The 12,052-nt window shown below is 36.7% G+C and overlaps 1 protein-coding gene across 1 annotated transcript in view; it reads right to left on the reverse strand.

Moving 5' to 3' along the window:
• Positions 1-12,052, reverse strand: part of dcc (DCC netrin 1 receptor) — a 193,189-nt gene that overhangs the window by 37,312 nt on the left and 143,825 nt on the right. The window contains exon 26 of the mRNA XM_067575272.1: positions 6,496-6,645. Within this exon, the coding sequence (XP_067431373.1) occupies positions 6,496-6,645 (150 nt within the window). The remainder of the gene's footprint in view (positions 1-6,495; positions 6,646-12,052) is intronic.

Raw genomic sequence — 12,052 nt, forward strand, 5'->3', positions numbered from 1 at the left:
GGCTCATTCTAAGGTAAAAAAAAACAACCCTGCAACAAGTCTTATTTTCAGGTGATTATGCATTAGTTAAAACATACCTATGAATATTATGTTCCATTTCTGCCAAGTCCACTCTGCTAGATGCTACTAAATCCTACACACTGCACCTTTATAGTTTGGTTTGGTTCAGGCACAAAAACAACTTAGCGTTAGGGAAAGGTCAAAGACTACTTCATTGAGATTAAGGGATCTTTGTCACCGTGGTTAAATCAATAACCACTTGCTTAAGGTAAGGGAAAGATGGTCACGGTTAAAAGAAGCAAAGAGAGTCTCAAATGAACAGACTCTTTTACTAACCACAGAGAAGTGGTTAGCAGAACTGGCAGTTAAAGGTACAGGAACCTCAAAACTGTGTTAATAGACCCCCTTCACAGCAGACATTTTGACAGGAGTAAGCATGTCAGTGAGTGAGCTTGCTCAATACCAGAGACACATCATTTTGTGCAATGTATTGAAAAGTTGATGCGAAGCTTATATGAGGCTTCAGCAGTCTGAGTTAGTCATATCAAGTGGATATCTGCCACATTTACCGTCTTTTTAGCATCAAATTCCCTCTTTGTGTTTCCTTGGACAGTGTTTCCCTGTTGACCTGTGGTGGAAGTATAGTAACAAAAAGAGGGACTTTGCCACTAAAAAGACTGTAACATTGAAAGATATCTACTTGATTTGACTCATTTGGACACTGAGGCTTCATATTAGCTTCAGATAAACTTTTAAATACATTTTTGCACAGAAGGAGGACTGTGGATTTTGGCCCCCATCACTTGCATTTTAAGTGAATTATGAAGGGATCTTCTAATGTTCAGTATGAACGGGAGGAATGAGCAAAAAAAAACTTATTTCAATGTTCATCTGGGCACCTGACTTTTGTTTAAGACAGACTTGAAAAACTGTGAACCTGTCCTTTAAAAGTGATTATGAGAGCCATATTTACACCTTAAAATATTAATATGGAGGTAACACCTGTATAGTTAACAGTGACACTGTGGTGAAGTTCAAGTCTGACAAAGCACACTGATGTTGAGGAGTGTTAAATTTTAACTACACAAAGAGACAATTATAACTTTATTACAGTGTAAAAATACCAGCACTTCAAAAAGAGCTCAATTAACACTCAGTGGTGTGGAACCATATTCACACATTAAGTGTTCAAATTAACCCTGACAGTGCTGTTTGCTAATTTTGCTGCGCACTGTCGTTATTGTGATCCTGGAGCATAGCCAGTCTGGCCTTACTGTGATCTATACCTTCTCGTCCACCTTCCCACTGCCACCCTTCTCCTCTCCTTCACATGTCATTTATGACAACAGACCTCATCTTCATCCCTGCAGTGATAAGAGGCTGCAAATAACACTGTTAAATAACTTCTCTATTACTTTTTCTCTCTGAGTGGTTGTAAAAGAGGAGAGATGTATTTTCTAAGAGCAAGCATCTGCTGGTGAGTCACAGCGGCTGAACAGAAGTCATTTTTATATCTAGAAGCACAGAAACACAACTGTTAATGTATTTTAATGTATGTGTGGAGAGATTAAAAAAAACACTCGTTAGAGATGTTGAAGTAGAGAAATTATTTAAATAAGGTGAATAGTGGCATGGCATGACTTTTTCACTAGGTGGGGCTACAGCCCTAGGTAACTCTGTGTATTTAGCCCATAGACTGTAAAAAATATGGACATAGTCACCGTGACATCAGCCATTGGTTTGTGAATTGCCGTTTTGAAGCCTTGAGTGTAGCGATTAAACGGTCGCCATCTTGGACTTGGCTGTCGCCATGTTTGATTTTTGGAGCCAGGAGTGACCATATTTGGACGAGAGGGTGGAGCTGACCATAACGCTAGCTGCTAGTTTGGTTAGCACAGTGCATTTACAATCTATGGTTAACAGTGATGATGCTAATGCTAATGCAAATTTTCGCTAGCGAAAAACAGGCCTAAAACCCTTAAAACAAAAAACCGGTGAAACTGATCATCCGACTCACTGATGGGTCTTTTATTACAACCAAATGATGAACAAGACTGTTTTAAGGCAACCACAATGTTACAATTAACTTAAGTGAACTGAAAACACACTGTGAAATAGAAGCAGCTACGCCCATACGCAGTGGTTACCTTACATAAGCAATGTTGTCGCTGTGGTAGCGACTTGTCAATCACAACGTAGCCACTCCCTAAAGCATACCCTGCTTTATCGTCAAATTTAAATTGAATGGGACCATAATTTACAAAATGAACATTATGCTGTATTGAAGAAGACTTGAATCTAGCCACAAAAAATACACAGAAGCAAGACAAACATACACAAAATCAAACAACAAAGACAAACCTAAGAGGAACAATATCTGAAAAAGCTATACATTGTGGTTTCAGGGTGCTGTGACCTATGTTGATGTTAATGAAACTGGTATTTACCTCAAGGACTGGTCATGCCAACAAATTCAACAGGGCTACATGATGTCCGTCTGTTTCACGCTATCCCACTGACTGACAGTTGGTGATGTTAAACACCATAACGTATTGTCTTGTAATGTAACCTAATGTAACAACATTGTATGATTGTTTACAAGAAAACTTTGAAGAGCACCTTAATTATTTTTTGACCACTTGAGGCAGTGGAACAAAAATATCTGGCTCTTTAGCTGCTAAATGTTCCACTATGTTCATCGGCTAACTTTGTCTGCTGTTTGGAGCTGAGTAGGTAGCATACAGTGGGTTTATCAGAGCTTTTTCACTGAAAACAGCTGCCTGCTGCTACTGGACACCAGGCTGAAGAGGGCGGTGAGACTATACCAAACAGTAAATGTTTAAAACCAAAACTATGAGCTAAAAGAGGCTAAAATGCTCCATAGAGTTGAGTGGAACTGCAGGGTCGAGTGATAATTCTGTGCTGGTTGTCACTATGGGCAACAACTTTAATGTTGCACATTGTCTTTTTCCCATTGTTAATATGAAAGTGTTTATTACTTCTGCTTTCTTATTTTTCTTAGTTTCTTATTTTCCTCCACTCTAACAGTATTATGAATACAGTATATTGTGAATGATTGTATCCCAACTCTTCATTGAAGCTACTGAGATTTACACAGAGTGAAATATTAAAACCCTGCACTCCTCGTTTTATATTGCTGCAAAATTTCACAAATTGAAATGCTCTGCATATCTTGTGCATCATTTAAAAACTTAAGCCTGACATGTTTGGAAACTTTGGGATCTCAACTAGAATTTAAAATTAAGTTATTTGGGTTTCAACAAAGTTTGGACTACAAACATGAGATTAACCCAGAGAGTCGAAAATAGCACTGGCAAACACTGTTTTATTCATGTCTTTTTTTTCTACATTTTGATTGGCTGATCTTACCTTGAGCTACCCTCAACAACAGATCTTGTGTGAACAGTATGTGCAGCTTAAGCCAAAATAAATGTATTATATCTGGCAAAATCTGGATCAGCTGTTGCTATGGAGAAGACTCCACCCAGAGTCACTTTTATTTACAAAGTACTTTACAATTCATTCATCCATTCACATATTGGCCTGATCATCAGGAGCAATTAAGGTTCAGTGTCTTGCTCAAGGACACTTTGAAATGTGGACAGAAGGAGCCGGGGATCAAACCACCGATGCTGCCATTAGTGGACAACACACTCTGCTGAGCCCAAGCCGCCCCAAGGCTGTATGATATTCAGCACGCTTTATTGCCAAATTTGATTAAAAATTTATCCAAAATTGTAAAATATATTGATTCAAATTTCAGAATTTATTCAACAAGATTGTCTAACTTCACCCTTCTTAAAAACCAATTTAACAAATTTAAACATTTATCAAGTCACTTGATTTGTGATCACATGATAAATCATATACTGTATGTTCAGGGCAGGAATAGCCAATCAAACAAAAGGATTTACCCTAAATACGCTATATGTTCATGATTCTAAATAATTATGAAATTACAAACATACAGTGCAGTGTGTCATTTTTAAATTACTTTTTCCTCCCTTATCTCCCTACATCCAACATAATATATTTATAATATATAAACAGGGATTAATAAATTGGGATTAAACACCAGGAAACTGAAAGTGAAGCAAAGAAGCAGGAAAGAACCTCTGCTGTTGGTAGGCAATATACGTCAGAGAATTCATATAATAAAGAGAATTTAGTACCGCATTGGCAAGTGCAGACAATAAAGATGCAAGGGAAGTTATTGCAAACAAAACTGGTGGAAGCTTTATTGTTGTTGTTTACTGCCCTGATTCATGCCAAAAACAAGTTTTGCAACATCAAATGTTTAACTGGAATGAAAAACAGTGTGCTAAAACTGTACAATCCCACAATAACATGTCTCAATGTCACAGAAGGTGTGTGCTCAACTCTGCTGCAGTCATCTATAGGATGACATCCCCATAAGCTTATTGTAAGTGTGTGTTTTGCCAGCAGTGATCAGCCCTCCCAGTGTGCCGGCTAATTCAATGACTCTGAAGCGTCTCCTCGTCTCTCTGCTGTTGTTAAATCACTGATACAAGCCGACCAGGAATTAGCCAATTACTGAATTACTGCTCCCCACCACGTCGTTTAGCATTTCACTCTGCAGCAAAATAGGCTTAAATACGACAGGGAGGGTGAGGAGGGAACAGTGGAGAGAGAGCAGGGAAGATTAAGATGCTGCAGTGTAAGTAAGCCCTGCTGTATTTATGAAAGGTTAAGGTTAAATTATTATTACATGTATGTATTATTTCCATTATTAACAGTTGCATTTACAATAGCTTACTAGTTATGATATGATAGTGATACAATAATAACAACCCTAATCATATTAATACAAGTATACCATAAGCTACTGGGTGTGTTCCTGCTGCTGTTGCATTCAAACTGAGCGCTGTTAGCTATGTATGTTGACCGTTTGCTAACCACAACCCCCTTAGTTACTGTTGCTACGTCTGTCAAGCTTTCCGTACCTGCACAGCACGTATGCAGTTCATGAAAACATGGCATCAAAATTATAGTGATGTTTGTGTGTAATTGTGATGACCATTCATCACTATCTTCTGTCATTTTGTTGTCAAACAATGGTTACAATGGTGGTTATCATCTAAACACTGGATCCAGTTTCGTTGATTGCTACATTTGCTTTGTTTAGGATCTTTTCATCGTGTGCTTTGATTTCTAATCATTGTTTTCTCCGAGTCCTCTCCTTGGTTGTGCTCCACCAGGCGCTCACAATCTGGACAGTACCATGAGGGATTGAGATAGGGAGGAAGAACAGGGTTATTTTTTTATTGTATTTTGTATTCTGTCCAGGAAGATTAATTGTAGCCTGAATGTGGTGTTATACATGTTTTATATGTCAAGCTAATGCCACAAACTTGTGTCACTGTGGCTCAGGTGGTGGAGCACAGGGTTTGTAGTTTGATCCCCACCTCCTGCTGTGCATATGTTAAAGTGTCCTTGAGCAAGACACTGAATCCTTAATTGCTCTCAATGAGCAGGCCGGTGCCACCATCAGTGTGTGAGTGTGAGAAACGCTTTGTTCGTTTCAGAAGATCAGTATGTAAGTGCAGTCCACTTACCATTTACCTTTCTTTGGCAGCTTTAATTATGTGTTTTATCTCACCCTTGCTAATAGCTGGTTTTGACAAGAGAGTATTTAAGTCTGGTGTTACATTCATTACACTCTTGTCTGCAAGCTGAGAGACTGACTCTTTGTCACTACTCACATGTGGCTTTGTATTAAGTGCATAGCAATGCTAAAAAAACAGAGCTCAGAACCAAGTTTTTGGTCATTTCATTAAACACAGATTGCACCAATATGCACCATGTAACTTTAACACAGGGCTCCTCTAAAGCACAGGCAGACAAGACAGGAAATAATGCAGAACCTGTTATAAGTCCCTTTGCATTTCATTTGATGATCAGTGTCTCATATTCCAACAAATCTGCAATTTATCAAATTACCAGAAACAGCGACACACACTCACACACTGAATATGGAGTCTGTATAAACAATTGGCAGCTTAACCCAGCTGCTCATTTAACAAATATCTAGTGCTGTTGCCGCCACTTTAAATTATTAAAATAATCACATTGTATTATATTATTTAAATATGATACATATATTAATATTTTTTTCTTTCTATTGCTAAACATATTTTACACCAAAACAATATAAACTTGACATATTATTATTATTATCATCATTATTATTATATTATTGACATTAATTGATTTGTTTTTTTCAAATTTATAAGCTAATCTTTCTATTCTAATCTATGTATTTTAGTTTTTGGTTGAATTAATCAGCACCTGCTGTGTATATGAAAAGGAAAGTAGTTTAGGACATTCATGAAGCTTGATTTGGTTGTACTGGTGTGGTTGTAGAAGTGTGTTTGACTTCACCTTTGCGAAACCTGTTTTACAGTAGTATCAGTGGTATTCTTGGAAGTATTAGTGGTAGTAGAATTGCAGTACCTGGTGTGTATCCTCTGTCCACTGTCAGGCTGGGGAAGGGCATTGGTCTCAGACTGAACTTGTTGTGAGTGAAGCCACAGGAAGGTGACGGTAAGATACCAGGATACTGAGAGGAGTCCAGAGCTGGCACCGGGATGGCACTGACCACCGCTGATTAAGAGAGGAAACAACAGTCAGTGAACCAGGCAGTGATGGCACTGACAACACAGTAACAGATGGAAAATAATAAATAGTAAACCAATAAATCAAAGCAGATTGACACAGATGAGACAGCAAAAAGTAATTTTATATCAAAATATCAATATATTGTATATTGTGATTATGTAAAAATGTTTGGTTCTGAAGATGTTTTTGCTAATTCAGTGAAATAAATACTTGACCAAAAAAGGCACATGATGCTAAAATCATATAAAAATTCTTTACTATGGATTTTCTACATTTCCAACAATGGTCTGGTCTTAAAAACAGTCCAAATCTAAACTGAATGCTACATTTCTATATCATCTCACAGTCTCCAGTAAATGCTCATATCACCCAACCCTAAGAGTCATACACAAACACACACACTCACCCACACACACTGACACACATACAGTCATGCTAAAGGTGCATCCAGTATTGTGTTTTACATTGTTACTATGTTTGTCAAGTGTTAATGGAGAAAAAAAATACATTTTGTTTTACAGCCTATTGTTGCTTCAACTATAGAAATATTTCCCATCCCATATTGAAATAAAGTCTTGGAAGCCTGCTGTAATGAAATGATGAATATTATGTCAACTGAATGAAATTGAAACTAAAAAAGAAACATTAATGAATGAATGCTTCAAGTAACAGTGTTTATTTCCAATACTTTATTTTCACATTCAGAGGTGGCCCTTTCTGACCAAATATATGAGTCAACTGCCTCTAAACTGCAGGACCCCTAGTGGTCTGAGCTGTTATTGCAGGGGGCCCATGAAATATTTTTGAAGTAAATATGTTTGAGATTATAAAATGAGAATATGAGATTTTTTTTTTCATTAAAATCAGACATTGACTAATATAATTCTTATTTAATTTATAAAGATTACAAAAGTTGAGTGTGTGTCTCACATTCATTCAGTGTATTTACATGTGATTAAATAACCTGGTTACTCAGAGAAACCAGGTTATGCAGGTAATCTGGGAATGTGTGCACAGTTGTAACCTGGTTACTATAAATCTGCATATACAAGAAACAGATCAATATTCAGATCACTCTTGTACCCCTAACCTTTGGTTTGGAAGTGTGGCTGATTTTAACTGTATAACTGAAAGAAAATGTTGAAATGGAGCAGATGAACAGCGTTTTTCCATTCCATAAATTCTAAATGACAGAAAAAAATAAAGAGGCAGGTAGAGTTTTTATCTGCCTCCTGCTTCCTCTTGTTTTGAAACAGGAGGTCTGATTCTAGTAAACCCTGATCAATACCAGTATTGATAGGAAAGTATTGAAAATTTGGACGCAGCCAGGCTGTGATCAGCAGCTTTAGGAGATGTGTGTGTGTGTGTGTGTTTATTGTATTTGTGCTGTGATCATTTAAAGAGAAGCAGGGTTTGATTACAGCAGCAAGATGACCAGAGATGAGCAAGTTTAATCAATACTGTTACTGATTGAGAATATTGATGACTTTGGTGCAGTGAGGCAGCTACAGGTTAATGGAGGTTTGTGCATACATGTGTGTGTGTGAGAGAGAGAAAAAGGGGCCAAAGACAAGAGGGGGACGAGACAGACATACACATTTGAAAAAATTTTGGTTTTCCAGAGAAACAAAGATACATTTGACAGGGATAGAAATGGAGAAAGAGAAAATGACAAAATAAATATTCAACTGAAAACTAAGAAATAGAATGAATAAAGAGAAAAAGGGAATAAAAGAAGAAGAAGTAGAAAGGTTTAGAATCAGATGGAATGACAAAAACAGACTCAAGAAAGATAAAGAGGATTAAAAAACAAATGGAGACTGAAGGTGAAGACAGAAAGAAAAGGCAGAGACACTGAGATAAGAGAAAGAAGAAACGATAAAAGCTTAAGGCAGGAGATTGATTTGAAAAAAACAAAAAAACAAACCAAAACAAAATTAAAAAAAAAAAACAACAACCTGAAACTGAGACAGAAAAGAGAGGAAGCCCAGACAGGAGACACAAATAGATTAAAAAAAAAAAAGAAAGTAGATATGTCATCTTCAGAGCAGATACGTGGCTGGCAGAATGAAAAAAGTGAAGAAGCCTCAAGCTGAAATAGAGAGAAAGAGACAGAAACAAAGATAGAAACAGCCAGACCCTGCAGGAATTTTAGAATGAACACATACTCAACTAATCCCATGTTACATGCAAGAGGTTACAATCCTGATATATTTTCACAATAAGACACCGATCACAAAATGTAAGAAGAATCAACCACAAAAATACACAGAAAAATGTTCTTATCCTGACCATTTCACAAAAGTCTCTTCTTCAGGGTAATTTGGGGGTATAGTTATTTGCACAACAAACATGAAGTCAGTTATTGATCATTTTAAATTTGTTCATTAACTTTCCTTAATGACAATTAAGTCATTTATGTTAGGATTCTTTAAACTGGATTCCCTTAGACCGGTATTTCTGAATTCAGTTCTAGATTACTAATTGCATAATTAAAAGGCAGAAATGCTTATTAGGTTAATTTAATTTGAATCACTAAGAATTTTTGAAGCAATTAAAAGTGGAAGAAAACTGTGATCAATAAAAAGGAGCATGTCGTCCGCATATAGTGACATTTTATGGCATATACCACTTATTGTTACCTCCCTTACTACATGACAATTCTGTTTTTTGTTTTTTTTGTTTTGTTTTTCTTGCACCAGGGGCTCAAATGATAAAGACTGATGTTGACACTGGACATCATTGATGGGTGCCACATACTATAACAATTGCTTATGGCATGTGGCACCCAATAACCTCAACTACAAAATCTGGGTGCTTGATGGGATGTCACTGTAAGCATTTCACAAAATAATGAAATGACCAATAAAAACCCATAAAAACCAAACCAATAAGGATGTCTAATACTTCTCAGTTAAAAGAACAACAACATTGTGTAAATTACTACAATTATCTAGTGTCTCCTGGCCAAAATCTGAAAAGCTTACAAACAAAATTTGACTAAAATGAATATACATTTTCATCAAAACACAAAAACGAAATCAAAATCAGGTAAGAACATTAACAAGTCTACGGAGAACCATCATTGAAGAGCTATTGTTTGTATTTACTAGTTTGTCCTACAGTTTGATCATTTTCTGACCAAACTGTTGCTTCAGCTACAATCCTTCAATGTTTCTCCATCTTTCTGTTAAGTCTGCTCATGATGGATAAACATATCACAAATGTAAACAGGAACCAGTTTATTTGGCTCTTGTGTAAACATTTTTGGAGGAGTAGTTAACTGGATATTGATCACAGTCAGGCAGAAAGAACCCCAAATGTCACATTAACTGAAGCCAGTGTCAGTGGCACGCTACAGCTAGTGAATGAGAAGATGATTTTGATTGGATATGTAGTGATTGTAGTACATGTAAGAAAAGGGAATGGTAGCTTCAGCTTCACTGATTGGACTGAACATGGAGGAACTTGATTGGTATAAAATATTTATATGGGCAGTAATCAAAGCAACAGTAACCTATAAAATAAATACAAGAATAATTAATGTATTAAACTAAGGAAATTAGTTAAATAAAGGAAAAGAAAAGGGAGTATTATATAACAAACATGCTGCCAGTTTACATTATCTTATGGCATTTTTATATTTTAGCTTTTTTAAAGACTTAAAGAAATACTTTATATCATTTTCAGAGGCTGAAAACTTTCAAGTAACCTTTAATATCTATATTTCTGTAAATAAATATACTATCACTATTAATATCAAAATTAGTCACTATTTCTTTGGTGAGCAACCATTTGTGTTATCTATCACACAAGTGTCAAACAGGTGTTTGTGAGTTATTATTAATACAAAATGTACTATCATCAAAATCCAAATTAAGCATAATTCCAAAAAGAGTTAAAAAAATATTTCTTTAATTTTGGAAGTATGGGGAATTGAAGATATATTGTTCTCTCATAAAAATTCTTCTGTTGAAAGGAAGTGGAAACATCATTATGATCATAATACTGTATTCCATTTAGTTTTTTAAAACAAATAATGTTAATTAAAAACATACTACCACTTTTATAAAAATGGATTTTGTACTGTCCCTTTTATGTTATTCATCAGTGTGACAGGAATGGCTTTAATCAATTATAATTCAATTATAAAAATTATTATAAAAAAAAATCAATATAAAGGAGAAGAAACATTGACAAAAAGGTAGTGATGAAATGTAAAACACATACGAAGAGAAACAGCTAAATCAGATGAGAGTAGAGGACGGGTCTGTGTTGGTAGGAAGCCTGAAGGGCTTTCCTGTCTCAGGGTGACCCACATATCATACACACACTTATGTAAAAACACAGGACTGCATGTCACTTTACCAAAAAAAAAAAAAAAAAAATCAGTCACCCGCTGACTCACACTCTCCAGAAATAACCACACGTTGCTGTAAGCAGATTGTTGACTTTCACAGCAGCAGCTTTAGTTTGTTACAACTGCAGTAAACAACAACAGCAACACAACAGAGCAAGAATGAAAACGAGGGAAAGGAGGACACAAATCCTTACAGACACACAGACAGACTGGCAGCAGGGTAATTACACTAAACTTCCAGCTCACACACACACAAACACACACTCCGCAGAGAGGGGAGGCACTAATTAGACGATCTGCTCCTAAACTGACTAAAAACTAGTTCGTGGATGCGATGCTGTGTCACTGCAGATGTTCCACATCAGTCTGTTGGTGAAATAAAGCAAGTTTATGCAGACAGGTGGATCTCTTTACAGGCAGCTACAACTGCCATGACTACACCCACAGTGTGATTTAAGTGACAGGAGGTGTTGTGGTGTGAAGGTGCTAACATAAGTGTGGTGATACTACTGCATAAGTGAGAAAAGTTGTATAAAGCCTTTTGTTTCTCCAGAGGGAGCTGCTTGAAATCACGTGATGTCTCTTGAGTGAGCTGTAAGTTTGAAAAGTAAAAAAATCTAAGAGTGTGGAGTTGGAAAAAATTGAGGTGTGCAGACCTCTGTAGCTCCTCATCTCTGCTGGAGGCTAACAGCTCCAGGCTACATTAGCAGCTACTACCATGAACAGAAGGTGACAAACTTTTCATTTCCGTCTGATTTATATGTGACTCATATGTGACTGAAGCTCATCAGAGTCACTGCTGGCACACACACACACACACACACACAAATACACACACACCCACGCATTTATGAACCCATTCACACACTGTAGATGGACACTTAATGAGGGTTTAGAGCAACACTTCATCTCTCTCTCTTTCTTCTCTCTTCCATCCCCCCGTTCTGCCCTCCATCCGTTTCTCTTTCTCATCCTTTCTCTCATCTTCTCCCACTCCCCTCTGTCCTCTGAGTCAGTCTGCAAGAACATAGA

This window comes from Thunnus thynnus, chromosome 19 (genome assembly GCF_963924715.1).
Source record: "Thunnus thynnus chromosome 19, fThuThy2.1, whole genome shotgun sequence".
NCBI lineage: Eukaryota > Metazoa > Chordata > Actinopteri > Scombriformes > Scombridae > Thunnus > Thunnus thynnus.